The sequence below is a fragment of the Xyrauchen texanus genome, chromosome 45 (assembly GCF_025860055.1).
Source record: "Xyrauchen texanus isolate HMW12.3.18 chromosome 45, RBS_HiC_50CHRs, whole genome shotgun sequence".
In the NCBI taxonomy this organism is placed as follows: domain Eukaryota; kingdom Metazoa; phylum Chordata; class Actinopteri; order Cypriniformes; family Catostomidae; genus Xyrauchen; species Xyrauchen texanus.
Window position 1 is genome coordinate 13,914,175 of NC_068320.1, and position 20,525 is coordinate 13,934,699.

Genomic DNA, 20,525 nt, shown 5'->3' on the forward strand with positions numbered 1-20,525 from the left:
GAAAGCTATGTACATATAACATAGTATATATTTAAAGATAACTATGTATACATTGTTATCCTTTAAATATTTAAAAATATATATATATATATATATATATATATATATATATATATATATATATATATATATAAAATAAAAATGTTCAGATAATTAAAATACATCACATTCTTGTAGCAGAAAAGTTAATAATTGATAAGACAATACAAAAAGCGCCTTTAGAATACAATGTATTGTTTACTACCATATTATTGATCATAAGTCAATCATTGGCTTACAGTTCACAACAATCTATTTCACAAGTGAATTTGTCAGTCAGTTCGAGATTTATTATGAGGGCTTGTTTAAGGACCCGTCAATTTACACTAACGTCAGACATGCTTGTGTAGCGTCTCGGTTGCATTGCGTCATAAATATCACATTTTTAGGTCACTGTGTCAAGTTAAATATAGTTTAATACTTAAAACACTAGTACTAATACTTAGAACTGTGTGCATTGCTCATACAGCTGAAGTTTCACTTACTGCTCTCTGGAGTAAACAGGTGGTACTACAAGCTTGCATTTCTCAGGAATCTTCCTTATTGCGGTCTGGGGGCATTGCGATTAATTGCATAAATTTTTTGAAAGCGTTATTTTGTATAAAATTAATCGCACGGAATTTATATCGTTAAATCGACAGCCCTAATCATTTTTAATTTTCAGTAATAGCTATAAATATACAGAGGTCAAAGTCAATCGATTAAACATTTTAATCAAGTTAATTACATGGTATGCCGATTAATTAATTGAATTAATCACTTATATAGATATTGGCTGAGAAAGCCCTTCAAATAAAAATAATTCAATAAATAATAATTAATTAAATAAAAAAATATGTAAATAATATATATATATATATATATATATATATATATATATATATATATATATATATAGGGCTGTCAGAATTTACACATTAACGCATTCGATTAAATATTTCAACACATTAATTTTTCTTAATCGCAATTTATGCATTTACCGTTAATACAGCATAAACACTGGTGTTAGGAGCAGAACCTTTGTCCTTGGAGCCTACAAGCTTATCATAAACAGCATAACATGGCGGTCACATCGACATTCTACGGGCAGTACTGTCGTAACACACTAGTTGACTGTTATGCACTCTTCTATGATAGAGTTTGTTATCTCAGTAAATAAAAGAATCTCGGACAGGGCTTCCCTGTAAGTGATAAAATCATGGAAAAAGAGCTCTTAGCGCTATTTGATGCTATCAAGCCCAGATAGGACTTGTGATAGAAAGTGTTTTTTAGCTTAGCCTATGTAAGGTGCATTTTAATTAACACAGAAGCACACCTGTCACAAGATGTGAGAGGTAGGACTCAAATGCAGAGAAATCCAGTTTATGTAAGGGAAGTCTAAGAGGAATGTCCTGGGAGGACAAACAGACCTTCTGGCCACACATGTAAACTTGGTGTTTAGAACTGTGATGGTCCACCTACGCCAGTAGCCAGTCCGGAGAAGGGCTTCTCTGACGACCCTTCAGGTGCGACGGCATCTCTGGATGAAGGTGTGTGTAGATGGAAAAACAGCGTCGGGTTCTTATAAGTTAAGCAATGGGGGCTGATAGCTAAACAGTACTGTTAGGGTGATGGATCCGTAGACGGGAAGGGAATTATATGCATACTCAACCCAGGTCAATTTGGAACTCAAGTCGACGGCTCCCGAGACATCACGCAGCACAGCACTCTCTCCAGATCTTGGTTAGCTTGTTAGTCGTTAGTCTGGACAAGCTCACAGTCACCCCCATCTGTCAACAGAATTCTGTCTAAAACCTTGATGCGAATTGGGGCCCCCTGTCAAAGACCATGTCTATCAGGAGTCCATGAATGCTAAAGATGTGATCTACGACTACGGTCACTGTCTCTCTCGGTAAAAGCAATTTGGGGAGGGTAATGAAATTAGAAGCCTGTGTGAACAAACGTGTTACCATTGGATGGGGGTAAACCGGTGTCCAAATCCATGGCAATGTGTGACCAGGGTCTCGAAGGGACTGACTGTGGTTGGAGGAGTTCTGCAAGGAGTCTTGTTACTGGCGCAGACAGGGCAAGCAAAACAAATTGATGAGCATCCCACGGCAGTGAGGGCCACCAGAACCATTGCTTAATCAACACGTGAGTATGAGCAGCTCCTGGGTGACAAGCCAGGTTAGAGGAGTGACCCCACTGGAGAACGTGAGTTTGGACCGATTTAGGAAAAATAACAGATTCACTGATCATTCCAAAGGATTGATTAAGCTGCACAATGCAGAGCGGACTTTGGACTCTATATCCTAGGACACCGCAGCCACCACTCTTTCAGATGGAACAACGGTGTCCGGAGAAACTGAGGTATGCTCGATTTCAAAAGAGCAAAACAATTAATTGGTTTGAGGCTTTTGGTTCGGCCCGATACAAGATGGTAAACGCAAAACTACCAAAAAAGTATACCCAGCGAGCCTGTCTAGAATTTAGGCGCTTTGCGGTTCGGATGTATTCACGGTTCTTGTGATCTTGTGATGGTCCAAACCACGAAAGGCACCCCCAACCCTCCAACCAATGATGCCACTCATCCAACAGCCAGCAATTCCCGATGCCATAATTCTGTTTAAATAACGTTTTAAATCGACAGCCCTAAATATAACACTATAACAAACTTTTGTTGGAAATTATGCTGTTCAATGTAAATAATTAGTGATTTGTTTCTAATTTTCAAACATTCTAAATTATGCTTCCAAGACTATCACAAATCTCTAGGTAGTTAAAATCTTCTAGGAATTTTTATGCAGCTATACAGCAATATCTTGGTGACAAGTTTAAATTAGCACAATTTGTTATAACAATGTTCAATGCATCACAGAATACCAATTGTTTAAAGAGATAGTTCACCCTCAAATGAAAATTCCAGTTGTTCCAAAAGGAAATGTTGCAATATAACAGCTTCAGTCACCATTCACTTTATTGTATGAGAAAAAAAGAAAGTGAATGTTGACTTACATCTCCTTTTTGTTCCATAGAATAAAGACAGTCATATAAGTTTGTAACAACAAAAGGGTAATTCAATGATGACAGAATTTTCATTTTTATGTGAACTCTGCCTTTAAGCTTGTCATTTTAAAAAACACATGTCCAAGATCAACAAATGTACGATTTAGTGACAAACGCAGAACTGGCACGATAGGGCCATCATTTCTCTTGCACTGGGCCAGGCCAACCTCATTGTTGAGCCCTGGTTTGTAAAAGCTGGTATTTAGTATATAAGGAAGACAATAGATCGGATACAGCAGAATGTATGCATAGTGTCTCCGTCTGTTTTAAGGGTGGGCCTCCTGTGGCATTTTTCAGTAACTGCCCTTTGACCTTGAAGTCCTTCTCTGTTGCTTTGTGTGTGCGCATCTGGTTTAGACTGACTTGTGCGTGGTTACAGTACTAATTTACTACCTCACAGTTTGTGTCTCTTCTAATTAAGGCCAAGTCATGGCAGACTAGACCTGGGCCCCATCTTACGTCTGCTCCCTATTATACATTGAGCCCCACACACACATGGAGGGATTACCCCCAGGTCCAGTTTAATCGCTTTCTTCCTTCAAGTGCAGGCTGGGGGGCGGAGCATGCTAATTCTGGCAGGGGGTCGCCTAGGTAGCGAGGGGCTGCAAGTGTGGGACAATGGCAATGTGCAGGGCATTGATTTGAACCATACCTCTGCACATTCCTCCACTAAACACAATGAAGTGCATTATCCTGCTTAACTACCCCCCCCCCCCTTCTTTCCGACCCCTTTCTTCTTCTCTCTTCAACAAAGAGCCTTTCACCTGGTAATGTCTAAAGCTTCTCGTCCCACATACTAACTGTTCTCACCTTGAACACACACATATACACACATATGTATTGTATATATACAGACCAACATAGTTGCTTTGTAGACATAGGAACCCAATGTTTAAACATTCTGAAAGTGTATTGTGCCATGTCATAAACCTTTAGTGGTTAAACAAATAGTTCATCATCATTTACTAACTTAAAACATTTAAAACATTATCAAACCCTATAAATGGGGGTGGTGTGGCGCAATGGATAAGACACATGCCTTTTGGTGTGAGAGACCTGGGTTTGAATCCACTGTGAGACACCAATGTGTCCCTGAGCAAGACACTTAACCCCTAGTTGCTCCAGAGGCGTGCGTATATAGCATATATAGACATATATAACCTCTGACATATATAGCAATTGTAAGTCGCTTTGGATAAAAGCGTCAGCTAAATGAATAAATGTAAATGTAAATGTAGGCCATATGACTTGTGTGCTATATTCTAAATCTTCAGAAGCCAGTGATAGTTTTCTTTTAAATTTAACACATTATTTACTGAAAATCTTTCTCTCCAGTAGGGGTGGGTAAAAATACAGATTTTCTGATGCATCGCAATCTTCATTTGAACGGTCTTGATGTAGATTCTTAAATCCCAAGATCGGTCTTTTACACTATGCGCAACACTACTACAAGGGTACTTAATAGGTGGACTTTGGTCCAGATTCGGACCGAAGGACAATTCAATCCGGACCGAGATCTAAATCTTTGTGCTAGTTATCTGACACCTGGCTAATTGATTGTGTAGTCATACATGTATAAAAGGTATGCTTACACAAGCTTGGTGTGAATGGCCCTTTAAACTAGCATGTTAAATGTCTGCAACAGCATCATATGAACAAGCAAAAAAATATATAGCCAGTATTTATTCCCTATTCGTACCGCGCATGTTGCCACTCTTCCCTGCATTAATGTGAGTAGACATGAGGTGCTGCATACAGTAGTAGAGCTGCAGTCGCCATTATTTTAATGACAGTAGACCATAGCAGAGACATACAGAGAGCAGCAGTATTGATGGATACTGACATCTTTCGCTAAAATACACAGCAGAAAACAATAATTAAACTTCATGTGTCTGATATGACTGCCAGGTTTGTGACAGGACAATTTAATGTGTTTCCAGAGCGCCTTCAGACTATAAAAAATTAATTCAGTCTAAAATTAGTTTGAATAATCAACATGTTACGGGTCTTTGTTTTCATTTTGTGAAAATGTATAAGAGATTTCATCATCTCTCATATGGATGGCAAGGAAAGACATCCAAAACTTTGAAATAGCGAGTTCTCTGCTGAAGATGAGAATGTTTCCATTATTTTATAGTCAGCCCATACTGAACAACAGCAGACAGTATTTTTAAGCTGCACTGTTCCCTATCTGTCACTCACTCAACATTGTGTCAGTGTAGTGACACTAGGTGTCACTCTTGAGAGCCCGGAAACACCTCTGATCTTTGATAAAAGGCCAATGAGAATTGGCGAGTGATATTTGCATGCCCCTCCCGGATATCCGGATATAAAAGGAGGCGATGTGCATTCCGCTCATTAGATTTTCTCTTCGGAGCCGAACAGTCGATAGATCAAGCTGTGTAAGCGATTTCCATCCCTCACCTCTGATGGATCCTTACAGAGCATTACAGCGGCTTTCTCCCTTCTCTGCACTGGTGCACTGCAGAGATCACCCTGGGCGCTTCAACAGATCTACAAGAGCGTATATTCCAAAAGAGCAGTTTTCCATCACGATATATTTCCAAAGAGAATATATTCCTAAAAGAGCGGCACACATCGGAACGTCTTTTTTAAGATGCTTCTTTTTAAAGATGCGTCTTTTTAAAGGGGTCATGACATGGGTTTTTTTATTGTATTATTATGTTCCCTTAGGTGCAATTATAGTATTAATATATTTTTTTTTAAGAAAAACTTTTAAAATCTAGTGATTTATGACCTTTTCCCACCCTGTTTCTCATCCTCTGATTCAAACAGTCTGTTTTGGGGCGTTTTCCATTTAAGACCTCAGTGTTAACGCCCACTGTTATGATTGGCTAACGTCAGTGCCTATGTATCAATTATTGACGCCCCAGCCAGAACAATATGCAAGTAAACTAAGTAAAAACACTGTGATTATTCATAATGAATGAAATTGCGCTTTAAAAAGTAGTTTAAAGTTTAAAATAGATTACTTACAGTTTGCGTCGTCGTTGTTCCCAGAATAGTCGGCACGGACTTATCTTTTGAGCAACAGTTTTCTGGCAAAGCCAGCATCATATTGAGATTTGTTCTCAAAACAGTCATCCTTAAAATGTACAGAACAAGCGCTTAAGTTAACACTGCCGTGACTGGGACGTCCGCAAAAAATAAACTGCATCCATTTTTCCCTGGCGTCTGGATCTTTCGGCAGCTTATTCAGAGGTTTTGTTTGACCACAGCCAGGAACAGCACATCTGTGTGGCATCGTAATTTTCCTGTGCACAAGTAGTCTCTGTCAGAGCTCGCTGTCCATCGACTGAACACTTGTGAGGCGACGGCGATACGAAATCAGCGTAGTTGTCTTGCGCTTAAAGCGTAGTTATCTTGTGCTGGAGGCGGTCATATGCAAACGCTGTTACGTCACTTCTAACCGACACGTCACTTCTAACCATGAATCCAGAACGAGCTGTATTTTGAGCTTGATTAAATAAATGATTCGTTTAGAATGGGGAGGACGTCTTAAAATATTAAACTTGCAGGACGTTTTAATGATACAAAGACCTCTTATATACCAAAAGATCAAGGCAAATTTGGTTTCTCATGTCATGACCCCTTTAAAGATGCCCTTCCGGTTGTGTCTTATTCCTGGTTGTGGTCAATACCTCTCGCCTTCTGATGGCCACGATCGCTGTCTTCTATGCCTGGGCGCTGCCCATGGCGATACATCTTTCGCGGATGCAGGCAATGAAGGTTATGGTCTCTCGGGCGGACGTTGTCCACGCTGTTGGTCCCAGAGCGCCACCTGTTGCGGAACATGTTCGAGATGCGCGAGGCAGACAAGACGCGGTTCCTGAATGCCCCCATCTCCCTGGCCGGCCTATTCGGCGACACCGACTGTTTGTTCATCGCCAAGGGCGCCCCCCGGCGGTGGCTGCACCGGCTCCGCCCAAGCCCGCCCTGGCAAGAAGCAGACACCACCCGTCTCACGGCCGGCCGCTAGGAAGAAGACCTCAAAGCACCCCTGAGACAGGCAACCCATGGACGCAAGAATCCACTGCCTCGGACCTGGTAAGCAGACTACTCCGTCCCCCGGTGGAATGCCGGGAGGAGAATCTTTTGTTCCCTTTTCCTTTTATTTTGACTCACGCTCCAGTAGCTGCGGTACACACATTTTCAACAAAAGAGCAGTTTCCACAGTTCCTGTGTCACATAACCGTTGGGTTCGGCCATCACCCCGACCACCGGCCTCTCTCCCTCTCTGGCAGGTTCTGCACCCTGGCGGCAGCTCCCCCGCCCCTACTCTGGCAGCCCCTACTTCATTGTACCGAAAAAAGGCGGTGGGTGGCGGCCAATCTTGGACCTGCGAGTTCTGAACCGGGCCTTACCTAGACTCCCGTTCAAGACTTTAAGACGCATTCTAACTAGTGTCCAGCATCAAGATTGGTTCTTGTGTACTTCCACTTCTCGATTCTACCTCGACTCAGACCCTTCCTGTGGTTTGCATTCGAGGGTCAGGCGTACCAGTACAAAGTCCTCCCTTTCGACCTGTCCTTGTCCCCTCGCTTCTTCACGAAGGTTGCATAGGCTGCCCTTGCTCCATTAAGGGAAGTGGGCATCCTCATTCTCAACTACCTCAACGACTGGCTAATCCTAGCTCACTATCGGGATGTGTTGTGTGCACACAGGGACCTGGTGCTCACGCACCTCAGCCGGCTAGGGCTTCAGGTCAACTGGGAAAAGAGCGAGCCCCTCCCGGTTCAGAGCATCTCTCGCATTTCAACGGGCAGGGGTTCCCTTAAAGCAGGTCTCCAGGTGTGTTGTGGTTACAACAGACAACTCCAAGACAGGCTGGGCGCCACATGCAACGGGCATGAGGCTGCTGGCCCCTGGATGGGCCCGCGGCTATGTTGGCATATCAACTACCTCGAGTTGCTGGCAATACTGCTCGCCCTGTGAAGGTTCCGGCCATTGATCCAGGGAAAGCAAGTGTTGGTTTTCGAACAGACAACACGGTGACAGTCGCTTATATCAACTGCCAAGGCGGTTACGCTCCCCTCGCATGTCACAACTCGCCCGCCGTCTCCTCCTCTGGAGTCAGCAGCACCTCAAGTCGCTGCGAGCCACTCACATCCTGGGTGACCTCAACACCACGGCGGATGCACTGTCACGTCAGGTCACCCAAAATGGCCAGACTGGTTCGAACTGACAAAGTCTTTGGTAACTCATATAACCACTCTGTACAATTGTGGTGAGAAGAATAGCTCAGTTTTATAGTATGTGTTCAACCATTCAAAGTTAATACCTGTAAATAGTACAAATTATGTAACAAAATACAATATATGCAATGCAATGTTTTGTTGATTAAATACTTTGATAAGTTTCTTTTTAAAAACTAGAAATGTGACCATAATGATGAAAAAATAATAAAATATAATTAGTAAAATGTATATTTTTGTATTGTACCTAGATATGAAGTACCACAATAAAAGTGAATTGTGACTGAGGCTGCCATTCTGTCTAACATCTCCTTTTCGTATTCCACATAAGAAATAAAGTCATACAGGTTTGAACTATCCCTTTAAATTTCGATCACTTAAAGCTGTGCTGCTGTGCAAAGGCAAAAGCCGTAACTGGAGTGGTGGTGGCGTAGTGGTCTAAAGCACAGAACTGTTAAGCAGAAGGTTGCTGGTTCGATCCCCACAGCCACCACCATTGTGTCCTTGAGCAAGGCACTTAACTCCAGGTTGTTCTGGGGGGATTATCCCTGTAGTAAGTGCACTGTAAGTCGCTTTGGATAAAAGCGTCTGCCAAATGCATAAATGTAAATGTAAATGTAACTTCGTTTTTGGTTGAAAATTTGTTATTGAGTTGAGACATTCAAGACCTCCTTTATCATGTGGATAAGTATCTTGAGTCAATTTTTTTCAAGAAAATAATGCATTGTCTTAACAGTAATTTCCAAAAGCCCAGGAGAAACCAAGGCAGAACTCCGTAACTCCAATTACTGCTCTTTGACTTTGTTTTGGAATGCTCAAATTGAGTTAGAGTACACTGCCTTTGTTTAGCCGTGTTTCAAAATTAAGTTACTTGTCTTTACATTAAAGTTTGCTGCGTTTAAATTACGGTGTACCATGTGTACTGTCATACATCTGTCATTGAAGCAATCTGACACACAGGATACCTGAATAAAAGTGTAGTAAACAAATATTGTTGAGTGTTTTTACTATAGCGTTTAACCCTCTGGGGTCGACGGACGCGCCAGTGCGTCCTGCAGGATTGTTTCCTCATAACAGCGGAAACAACTTAAAATATATCTGCATACCAGTGGTGGCTGCTGGTCTTTCAAAGAGAGGAAGCTAATTTTCGACCTACATTATAAACTTATTTACCCTATTTTTTGCACTAAATCAATCTTAGGTGTTGATCTGCCCTGCTGTTTAATTCTAATTTTTTCCTCGTAAGGAAGACTTTTAAATGGCTTTGCCAAAATCAGGTCGACAATATTAGCACCGTCTGCCATCGTGCGCAGTTTCACCCGTACGACGCTAGCCTAGCCTACTGTATGAATGAATGAATGAATGAGCGAACGAGCGAGCGAACGCTCTAAAACAAAATATATATTAAACTTGGTAAAACTGAAACAATGAATGTGGTGTATAATTGTGTGAAATGTATTATGCAAATTGACTAGCAATTTCAGCCAAACAAATATAAAGAAATAGGTTGCAGCAGTTTGTCTTTCGAATACACTTGAGAAATCCATGATGGGACTGAGCGCGAAATAGCTTCAGTGACTTCTTATAGTACAGATTAGCTGTCAATCAAAAGAAGATGCAGTCTTTCGACAGATCCTCCAATCATCACGCGGAAGCCGGAGTCGGGCCAGCCCACTCCTCATTCACCCCCAGAGGCGCTGAGCGTCTGTGGGCGAGACATAATCGCAGCATTTGTCCAATGACCGTCTATTTTCGAGCACTGAAAAAAACTGTTCAGAGCAGCCCCGTTGAAGTCAATGGACGCTTCGGCTTCAACAGGGAAATGCACTGGCGCTACTGGGAATGTATGAGAAGTAAATCGAGTCAGCCGACCTGCTATATGTAATGTAGCTGATTCTGAACGAACTCGTCTTCGAGATGAACGTGTTCTAACGCATTTTTAGTCAATAAATTGTTTACACAATAGTACATATTTGACCATTATTTTTTTGACAGTATAGGGGAAGCTGAGCTTCCCTTGCAGTCTTAAAGAAATCCCCACTGCTGCATACAGATAAGTGTAAGACATCAATAGAGACTATAAAGGGTCTACTTTTATTTGTGTACACTCACAATAACAACAAAACATTAATCTTTTGTCAAATAAAGAACATAAACAGGATGCGCTTTCAGCCATCTCTCTCCGCGAGCATCTTTCTGAAACACGTCACAAAAATAAACTGAAACTCCATGAATACTTATCACACAAACATGAAACGTATGTCTAAAGAAAGCTTCAAATGTCTACTTTTAAATAAAACAAATAAAATTTAAAACAAATATTCTCCTGCAATGTAATCTGTATGAAACAAAGAGATGTACAGTTTCTCCTGGCTCAACTAATTATCCCTAATGTGATCACACTCACACGCAGAGGGTGCTATCAATGCAAATGGTAAATGCCCCCGAGGCAAGTTTTTTTATATACATATATATATATATATATATATATATATATGCAATTTATTCCTGTGATGTAAAGCTGAATTTTCAGCATCATTACTCCAGTTTTCAGTGTCATATGATCCTTCAGAAATCATTCTAATATGCTGATTTGCTGCTCAAGAAACATGTATTATTATTATTAGCAATGTTGAAAACAGTGGTTTACAATTTTTTTTAGGATTTGTTGATGAATGTAAAGTTAAAAATAACAGCATTTATCTGAAATAGACAGCTTTTGTAACATTACCGTTCAAAAGTTTGGGGTCAGTAAGAATTGTTTTTTAAATAAATGAATACTTTTATTCAGCAAGGATGCATAATAAGAACAATGCAATGATCACTAGATTTTATACAGGTGTTACTATAATGATTTTGTAAATGGTGATCAGCAATCAAATATTGTAAATGTGGAAGTTACTGCCTTTTGCCTTGGCGTGGCTTCTCACTTTTTGCAGACAATACAAAGGCAGAGTACAGTAACTTCAAAATAGTCAAGTTTGAGCTCAATATTTTTTTATTTTCATTACTAAAACGTCTAATTGCCAGATTTCCAGTGTCCTACCTATAATTCATTTGGCTGGACAACTAAAAAACTTTAAAGTAATTTTTCTCAGTTCCACACTCTAGCGAGTTAAGGTCTTTTGCCTTTGTAGGGCAGTATTGTATGACTGATTACTTGTTCTACTTGGTTTAATATTATGAACTACTTTTATGGTACTTTTGTTGTGCTTTTTTGTTTGTCCTTTTTGGAGCTTGACAGCCCCTGGTCATGTTTGATTTCATTGAATGGTAAAGAGCACCCAAGACAGTCTACCTAACATCTCCTTTTGTGTTCCAGAGAAGAAAGAAAGTCATACATTTTGGAACATAAAAGGGTTGGGTAAATGATTACAGAGTTTTCATTTTTGGGTAAAACAGAAGTGTTTTCCTGTCTTTAAGAAGACAGTTCCCTCTTCATTTTTTATCTATCTATCGGTTCAAACAGAGGCCTCATTATGCACTAAATGGCAGGGGAATTTATCTTTGTATCTGTTTCTTAACAAGCGCATATTATCCTTTAACTCATGCAGCTGTGTGTTTGCATATCAGTGGGAGAGAAAGAGCAAAAACCATTTAAAAAAGATCTATCGGACCCCTTCACTGTGTAAACAGCAGTGAGTAAACAGTGTCGGACTCAAGTCCAAATATATTCTAGAACCGTTTGGCTAATTAAAGCCATCCTTCCCCATGTACAAGTGAACAAATTCACTGTCTTAATTATTATAATTGGCAGCAACATCCTTTCAGATTGCTGCACAAAATAAAGATGAAAATGTATCGCATGCTGTCACTCGTTAACAAGGTCGTCAGTCAAGCAGAGCAGCTAATTTCGACAGTAGGGAGATTTCTTTTCAGAGCAGTGCAGTGATTTTTCACCAGCGAGTCCAGGAGACACTCAAACACACACCGCACTGAGGTTCCCCAATGCTGTCACACACACACACTCCGCTATCCTCTTCTTCTAACTTCCTGTACACAAGCATGGGCCTGCTTACACTTTCCTATTTGATTGAGTTTTCATATTCAATAAACACTTGGAACACAGCCATTTCTGATCTCTTACACTAACCAGTTGGACACTGTTGTAAAGGTCTGACTGCATCTTCCCTGTACTATCCATCAAGGTCGCTCCACACACTAACTGATTTGGCATCATTTTAAAAGAACAAGTTTTAACAGCCTCTGTCAGAGACTGTACATCTGTATTTGAGAGAGGAGGAGGATGTTGTACATGTGCATTCACACACGTGTGTATGTGTGTGTGTTGAACGGGGCTGACTGAATTAGAGTAATTAGACAGCTCAAAATGTCAGTATTAATCACACTGCAGTCTCATTATGGGCCCTGCATATCATTCCTTTCATCTCATAATGATCCTCAGTCACAGAGTCACACATATTAACCCACATTCCCCATTTCTGTGTGCTCTCTGTGTCTCCTCCTCCCTCTCAAACACTTACATACTGTATATATAAATACATATAGGGCTAATTAAAGGTATTCACCCCCTCAGAACTCTTTGATTTTTTTTTGTGTTACAGCACAAACCATGATGTGTTTTAAAATGTTTTAGCACTTGTCAACTTGAAGTACTCCAAAACTGATTGTCCTCCAAAACTGATGATCTAGACAATAAATTCAGAAGTTTGGAGAGACTTACACCTACTCTAAAGGGAGTTGCAGACTTCCATGACAGAGATGGGAGAACCTGTGGATTAGTCAACAAGAGCAAGCACAATTCAATCTTACTGACAGAAGGATGGCAAGAACAAAGCCTTTGTTGACGGCACTCATATCTCGGCTGGTGTTTGCCCAAAGGCACATGAAAGCCTACAAAATTTGGAGGAATATTCTATGGTCTGATAATACCAAAATTGAACTTTCTGGGCCTTTAGCACAATGTTTGGCACAGACCTAAAAAATTACACCACCCTCACAGTGGAGCACAATGGACACTTTGGGGATCCCTCTCTGGGCAGTCACTGGAAAACTCATAAAGATAGGAGGGGAGAAATGGATGGACCGAAAACGAGAAAAAAGTGCTTTAGGAAAGCATGCTGCAATCCAGAAGGTCAATGGGATCCAGAAAATAACTCTTGTTCCAACAGGACAATTACCTGTAACATACTACAGTAGTCACATTGGAGTGGCTTAAAAGCAAAATGGTTCATGTCCTGAAGTGTCCTCAGTCCAACTGAGCACTCGTGGAATGACTTGTGTATGGCTGTTTGTTTTTTTTTTTCCTTATTTTACACACACACACAAACAAAAATAGAAATGTCAGAGACCAAAAGTGAGAAATAGCATTAAAGGTGGTCCTACCAAATATAATAAATACGGCGTGTGTGTGTGTGTATGTGTATAAATATATATGTATATTTAATAAATTTATAAAAATGTATACATTTAATAAATGAAACTTTCTGCATTTTATTCGTTTTTTGATGCTCTTCGCAAATGCTGGACTACTGTGCTCTGTAATTGTCAAATGTCTTTCTTTTTATTTTTTTTGCCATTTACTGCTGTCTTTGGCAGCTTTTTCACATGATATTAAATCGTTGATATTTCTAAGTAGGAAAACAATTTCACTAGACACAGAAAAGCACATAATTGTATACAAATAAAACAAATAGCAATTAATTCTTGTGTATGCTTTATATGTTAATACTAACATGAACTACACTCATATTAGCCATACAATGCTTAAAAGTTTACTGCATAATATATATGTATTAGATTATTAATTAGAGTAATTGTAAAGTGTTAACATTTTTCATGCAGCAAGAAACCTGATGTACATTCTTAAGTTCATGTGGGACTATGATTATAATAGGCAATATATATTTTTTTATTTTATGGAATAACATATTTCTTACACATTTTACATATGTTGTGTGTGTATATATATATATTCATAAATTCACAGTATGCCCACCTCTTTGGACACTGCTACACCACTGTTATATTTACTGTATACATAGTAATTACTGTACTATCATATATTTGTCTCTGTCATTTTGAGGTACTTTGTGTTGATGACTTGTTAATATGGTTACATTTTACAATAAGGTTGCACTGAGTCATTAACATTGGGTAACGCAATAGTTAACATGAACTAATAATGAACATTGCTTTTGCAGCATTCATTCATCTTCTTTAATGTTAATTTATTTTTAATGCAATTGTATTTGTTAGTTCATATTTCATAAACCAAATTTAACATATACAACTTTTAATGTTAAAGTGCTTAAGTATATGTAGAAAATAACATTTACCAGTATTAATAAATGCTGTAAAAGTATTGTTCGTTATTAGTTTGTAAACTATTGCATTGACTAATGTTAACGAATACAAACTTGTTTTAAATTGTTGCCAATGTTTACAGTGTAATTTTTAACAAATACTAACGCATTTTTACATCAAAAGTTCCATGTTAACATTACTTAATGTTACAGAAACACACTAACTGTGTTTCTTTAATGGTTGTGTATTGCAGATTTTCCATCTAGTGATCCAAACGCAAAATCACACTTTCTAGAGGAGGAATGAAGACAGGTGAAGCTGAAGACAGGTAAACTTCACAGCTCTGTGTCATTTGTGAGATTTTGACATACAGATCAAAAAATTTTGATGCAGAAATACCAAACAAACACTCATCTAAGATGCATATACATCTAATATTCTCTTACACACACACAATGCTTAAGTGCATCTACAAATAGATACAGAATAGATATAATTTCCTTTGGAAATTAGACAGAGTTGATTATACGGTAGATAGATAAACTCCTTTTTGTTAGCAGTTAAAGGATAACTACTGTAAGTCAGACACAAGAAAATAATAATAAAAATAGAAGCATTCAACTTTGTTTTTATGGTAATAGTGCTTTTGTGATCAGGAAATTAAATTTACAGAATTAAAATTTGGTCTCAGGTGTCTTGCCTTTATTCTTATTCTGCTCACTACACACTGAACTAGTGTTTACACAAAAGCAAAGGGAGAAATATCTCTGGAGCAACTCTCCAGTGTTCCCAGTGTCATTATTCATCTTTTTCTTTTAATGACTCTGAAATAATTATTTGGTTTGAGGAGTTCAGTCCCTAATAAGGTGTAGCTGCTAAACAACAGGGGGAAAAGCGGAACAGGGGAGCGGCGTCTTTTGAGTACAGCCAATGTTTGTGTTAATGAATGCAGGATAGGTTAATGATGAGAAATAGACATCAAACAGTGCAGTGAGGTCGTCTGTCTCTGATGAGGGCCTTTTTGATGCTTTTTCATTGCTGCTTCTGAGTCTTTGCTTTAGCTGCCCCTAAACCAGCCAGTCTCGTCTCTACAGCTGTTCATTTCAGATACATTCGAAACTCCTTGTCATTGTGATGTCATAGCACATTTATTGAAGAACTCTGGCATGGTGCTTAGTGTTTGTTGATTGAAAATGACTCATCCAATCATGGACAGCCTTTTAATTGGGCTGTGGCGATGCAGTGTGACAATGTGCAAAATCGTTTAGCATGTCTATTGATGATCCGGTTTCAAAACAATTTAGACTCCGTTAACAGCATTTGTGGTATAATCTTTATTACCACAAACATAATTTAAACTTGTCCTTCATAGATGTTTAAGGCACTTACATTATAAGTGAATGGGGCCAGTTCAAAAACATTAAAATACACACTGTTTCCAAAGTATAGCCACAAAATGTAAACATTATACTGTACAAGTTAACACCATTTTAGTGTGACAAAATCAGGAATTTACTAGTGTTAGTGTTTACCAAATTACAAGGCTTTTGATGTCTTTGTTGCATCGTCATGACAACAAAGTTGTTATATTTTATATGACTTTACACAAATATGATTAGTAAGCTATTTTATCTCTAAAATCATGATAACGTATATAATATTTACATCTTGTGGCTATACTTTTGAAGCAATGTAAATATGAATGTGTATGGACTGGCCACATTCACTTCCATTGTAAGTGCCTCACTGTAACCCAGATTTTCTCAACATTATGGTGCAAATGCTGTCGATTTGAGCTTTCCTATAACAATATGGTCTGATTTGAACTTTTAGGGTGCTTTGACACTGGCACTTTTGTTGCGCACCCAGGGTTGTATGACATCACAGTTTGGTTCGTTTGAATAATGTGAACACTGTGTTCTGCACCCGGGTCCACTTGAAAAGGTGCTCTGGTTTACGGTTCATGTGAACTCTGGTACGGTTTGCTGCTGACATGAATGCAATCGTACCAAATCGCGGAAGTGATCTGCTTGTGATGCCGTATATTTTGGTGTCTTTGCAGGCTCGTGATCGCAATTATTATGGTATAATGCATTTCTCACACCTGCTTGTGTCCAAATTCACCTCCTTCAGAGAGCAGCTCACATTTTTCACATCTCTTCCAACATCTCTTCCAGACAAATGCTAATATACATCACATCATTGCACATTCAATGCATCCACAGGAGACAAACACATGTGCTGTTCTGTACATCCAAAGAGACAATCTTTAATACTTCAGTTAACACTGTGATGTCTTCTTGAGTTGTTACCTAGTTACAGTGGTAAACAGCTACCACTTATACTCATGTTGATGATGTAATCAGACTGCGGTTCGCAGCCAAATAATATGATGTGAACAGAGACCAGCGGGGGAAGCTGCAGGGGGAGGAAACAAACTCGGGTGTGGTCCAAACAAACAAACCAAGTGTGAAAGCACCCTTAAATAACTTGAAGCGTCATGTTGTCGGTCCTGTGTTTTTCACAGTAAGAAAATATAATTAGCTCAGTATAAAATTCAATGGACGATCCAAACAATGATAGAAAAACAAAAGTGACCCTTAAATACATACATCTATATGCTTTCTATCTCCCTGTCTTTTTTCAATCTTTTTTGTTATCGGTAGTCATTTTGTCTTTTTTTGTCTCCATATCTCTGTGTGTGTGTGTGTGTGTGTGTGTGTGTGTGTGTGTGTGTGTGTGTGTGTGTGTGTGTGTGTGTGTGTGTGTGTGTGTGTGTGTGTGTGTTGTTGAGCTGACTGAGGGCTGTTAAATTTGATCTAACCAGATGAAAACAAACAGGCTGCTTTATCACTCATCTCTCTCCCTTGTACTGTACTTTTTATCCTCCAATCACTCTTTCCTTTCTTCCTCCTTATTTCCGGTCTGCTTCTCCAATCACTCTTTTGTGATCACACTTGTTTGTTCCTTGAACATTCGTTTCTCCTTCATTTCCCTCTTCATTTGTTCTCTCAATCATTTTCTCCCTATTTTCTTTCAGATCTCTCTATCCCCCTCCTAGTTTCTCTCACACTAATTGTGTTGTGAAACACCTTTGCTTGCGTGTTCGGCCCCGAGCCCATCAGGGGCCAGTGTGTGTGAGTGTGTGTTTGATGTGTAGTGCTGTCCGCTCTGTATGCTGGTGAGAAAGGGATCATTATGTGTGCGTGTATTCGAGTCGTTTTTATTTAAGACTCCAGACAATGGACTGGTGATTGAAGAAAACAGCATGCTGACAATGAGTCTCTGTGCCTGATAATGCAGCACCATACTGCCGAGCGGCTTTACGAGGGCCCCGGCTCATTGTTGCTCTGAGGAGAGGGAGAGAGCAAGAACAAACCCGCTGCTTAGTAGGAGGAATATTTTGTCGTGGTATGTCATTATTTTGCAAATTTGTATTATCTCATCATGTTGTCTTCATTGTAATTGCGGCTAATTAGAGGGCTAGTTAGAGGCCCGGCTTTGAGGCTAGCTTTAGCGTGAAAGAAACCCGCCGATTAGCACTCTCCACCAGAGGAAGCACAGAAAGGGGAGATTAATCTGGTTACCTTGACGACACTCGCTTCCATCTGCGAGGAACAATGCGGTTTTGTTTCTTTGGATCAGTTCAGATCAACGGAACGTAGTGCTCTCGCTTTAACAATGCCCAATTCTGTCTAACCTTCTACCGCCCTCCTTTTTCAGGCCCCCCAGCCACCTCCACTCCACCTCCATCTGTATGTCCCCTCATCACTCCATTCCTCTGTTTTCTCACTTCTCACCATCCTCGTTATCCTCTGACAGTGACTTTTGAACTTGCTATGAATGTATTATGGATAGGCATTTTGGTGCTTCTTCTTGACAGATAAATCACCCGAGCACATTTGGGGGGTATTTATTTTATCACAAAAAATAATATTGGCTTGTGAATGGGACCAGTCCAAAAACTTTAAAATACACTATTTTTCAAAAGTATACCCACAAGACCTAAAATATTTTCCACACTAAAACACTTTTTAGTTTATGGCCCAATACGCTTACATTTTAGGTGCCTTACTGTAACCACGATTTTTGCTTTTTTTTTTTTTTTATAAAAGTGGGATGCAACAAATGCTGTCGATTGAGCTTAACTTGTATTGATTCTTGCACATTCCTTTTAAAGTCAATAATTGTGTTTGTTTTCATGATCAATCATTGCTGTCATGTACTTGGATACTTGTGCCCATCCCTAGTGTGCATGTTGTTGAAAGGCAAGAGAATGGGTGTGTGTATCGTACGGGGTGTGCTGGGCCAGGCAAAAATTGTCAGAGGTCGTGACCTTGTCACGCTGAGTCTGAAGTTTTGTTCTGATATCCCTTTCTGGACTCAAAAGCAATTAATGAAATAATATACCCGCCTGTATACCCAGCACAGGGACTTCCCTTCCAGCTCCAGGCTCAGAGAAACAAGAGAAACAAACATAAGCCATCCAGTGATCTGTGAGCTCGTACATTGGACAAGAGAAGTAAAATAAAGTCTTTTGTTTTCTTTGTGATGAGGAAAAGAGGGAAAGAGAGGGGAAAAACGGAAGAAAATCAGCTTCACAGATCAATTGTAAGCGTTAATTGCGATGAGCAGTAAAAGAGACTGGAGCACAGAACACAGTCTCTCCATCTTGTGCTCTCTTTGCACACACAGAGAGAGAGAGAGAGAGAGAGAGAGAAAGAGAGAGAATTGAAAGAATGCCAGTGACATCTGCTCCCATGGGCACCACAATGGAGATCCTTAGCGATCATACTCACACTGCGCTCACTTACAAAGAGAGCACTGTACGTCTGTGTTCATTTGGCCCTAAATACACAATACATGTGATATGGGACTTCACATCATCTTGACAAAGCCATTGCCATTGTGTCATTAAATAAAACTGCTGAACCTCTGTTCAAAATTCTAATTTAGAGAAATCTAGTTAAATTACATGAATTTCCTGTTTGGGTATTTTTAACAGTTTTTGGGTCATGCAACTTTATGCCATTGTTAAAGATTTAAGAAATGTGTTTCTAAATGCAACCTAGAATCACAATACTATGCTTACAAAAAGCAGTTTCTTGGTGAAATAAACAATAGAGGTACAACTAGAGGTACATTTGACCTTTGGATCTGCTGCAATCCTGTACATGTAAGGAGCCATGAAAAATCATTAATACACGACTAATTAGCTTTAATCATGTTAGTCACATAACAAATCATATGTGACTAATTCGCTTTAATATATAGGCCTATTTTCATATGTGTACTGTTCGTATGTTTGCTTTACAATTTAAAAGTTATAATTCATACATTCATACCTTTTTTGTAAAAATTATTCCAGTTTCAAGCTAAAGTATCTTGAGTCCAAACAAATGGGGTAAGTCTATGGTGTGTGTGGGGGTGTGTGTGTGTTTCTGCATACTTATCTTTGAGGAAAATTTCCCCTGTTGTGTTTCATGTGCATTCAAACTGGAGTCTGACGATATGCTCGTAATTTTCTTAAGTCATCTCTCTCCAAATAGCTTCAAAGATTTGCATAGTGCCAAAGATTTTTACCGTTTTTTCCTCGGGCCAGTTCTGGCACAGTTTAGCAAGACAGAGGAACAAAGAAATATGCAAAAAACAATATCAGAACAGAAAGTGTTTTTTAAAAGGGCCTCCATCGAGATGAACTTTCAGATGTGTCTCCAACAGCACACATCTGCTGTGTGTGTACATCTGTTCTACAGCCCCTGAAAGCCGACAGGAAATATCCTCATTATTGAAGCGCTGCTGATTATTCATTCATTCACTCAATCGTTTGTTCACCCACCTGTTTATTCATTTGCTCGTTCACTCCTTCACTCTCATCAAAATAGCTGGTCGATTTGAATGGAGAGTTTTGTGTGTCTTTACAGAGGAAATTAAGGTGTTTTGTGTGGGGAAATTGCT

At 39.5% G+C, this 20,525-nt stretch overlaps 1 protein-coding gene across 3 annotated transcripts in view; it reads left to right on the plus strand.

The window, feature by feature from the left end:
• Window positions 1-20,525, plus strand: part of LOC127637408 (transcription factor SOX-5-like) — a 257,911-nt gene that overhangs the window by 127,730 nt on the left and 109,656 nt on the right. For all 3 annotated transcript variants that reach the window (XM_052118444.1, XM_052118443.1, XM_052118445.1), the window contains one exon: window positions 14,821-14,895. In XM_052118444.1, the coding sequence (XP_051974404.1) occupies window positions 14,870-14,895 (26 nt within the window). In that variant the 5' untranslated portion in view covers window positions 14,821-14,869. The remainder of the gene's footprint in view (window positions 1-14,820; window positions 14,896-20,525) is intronic.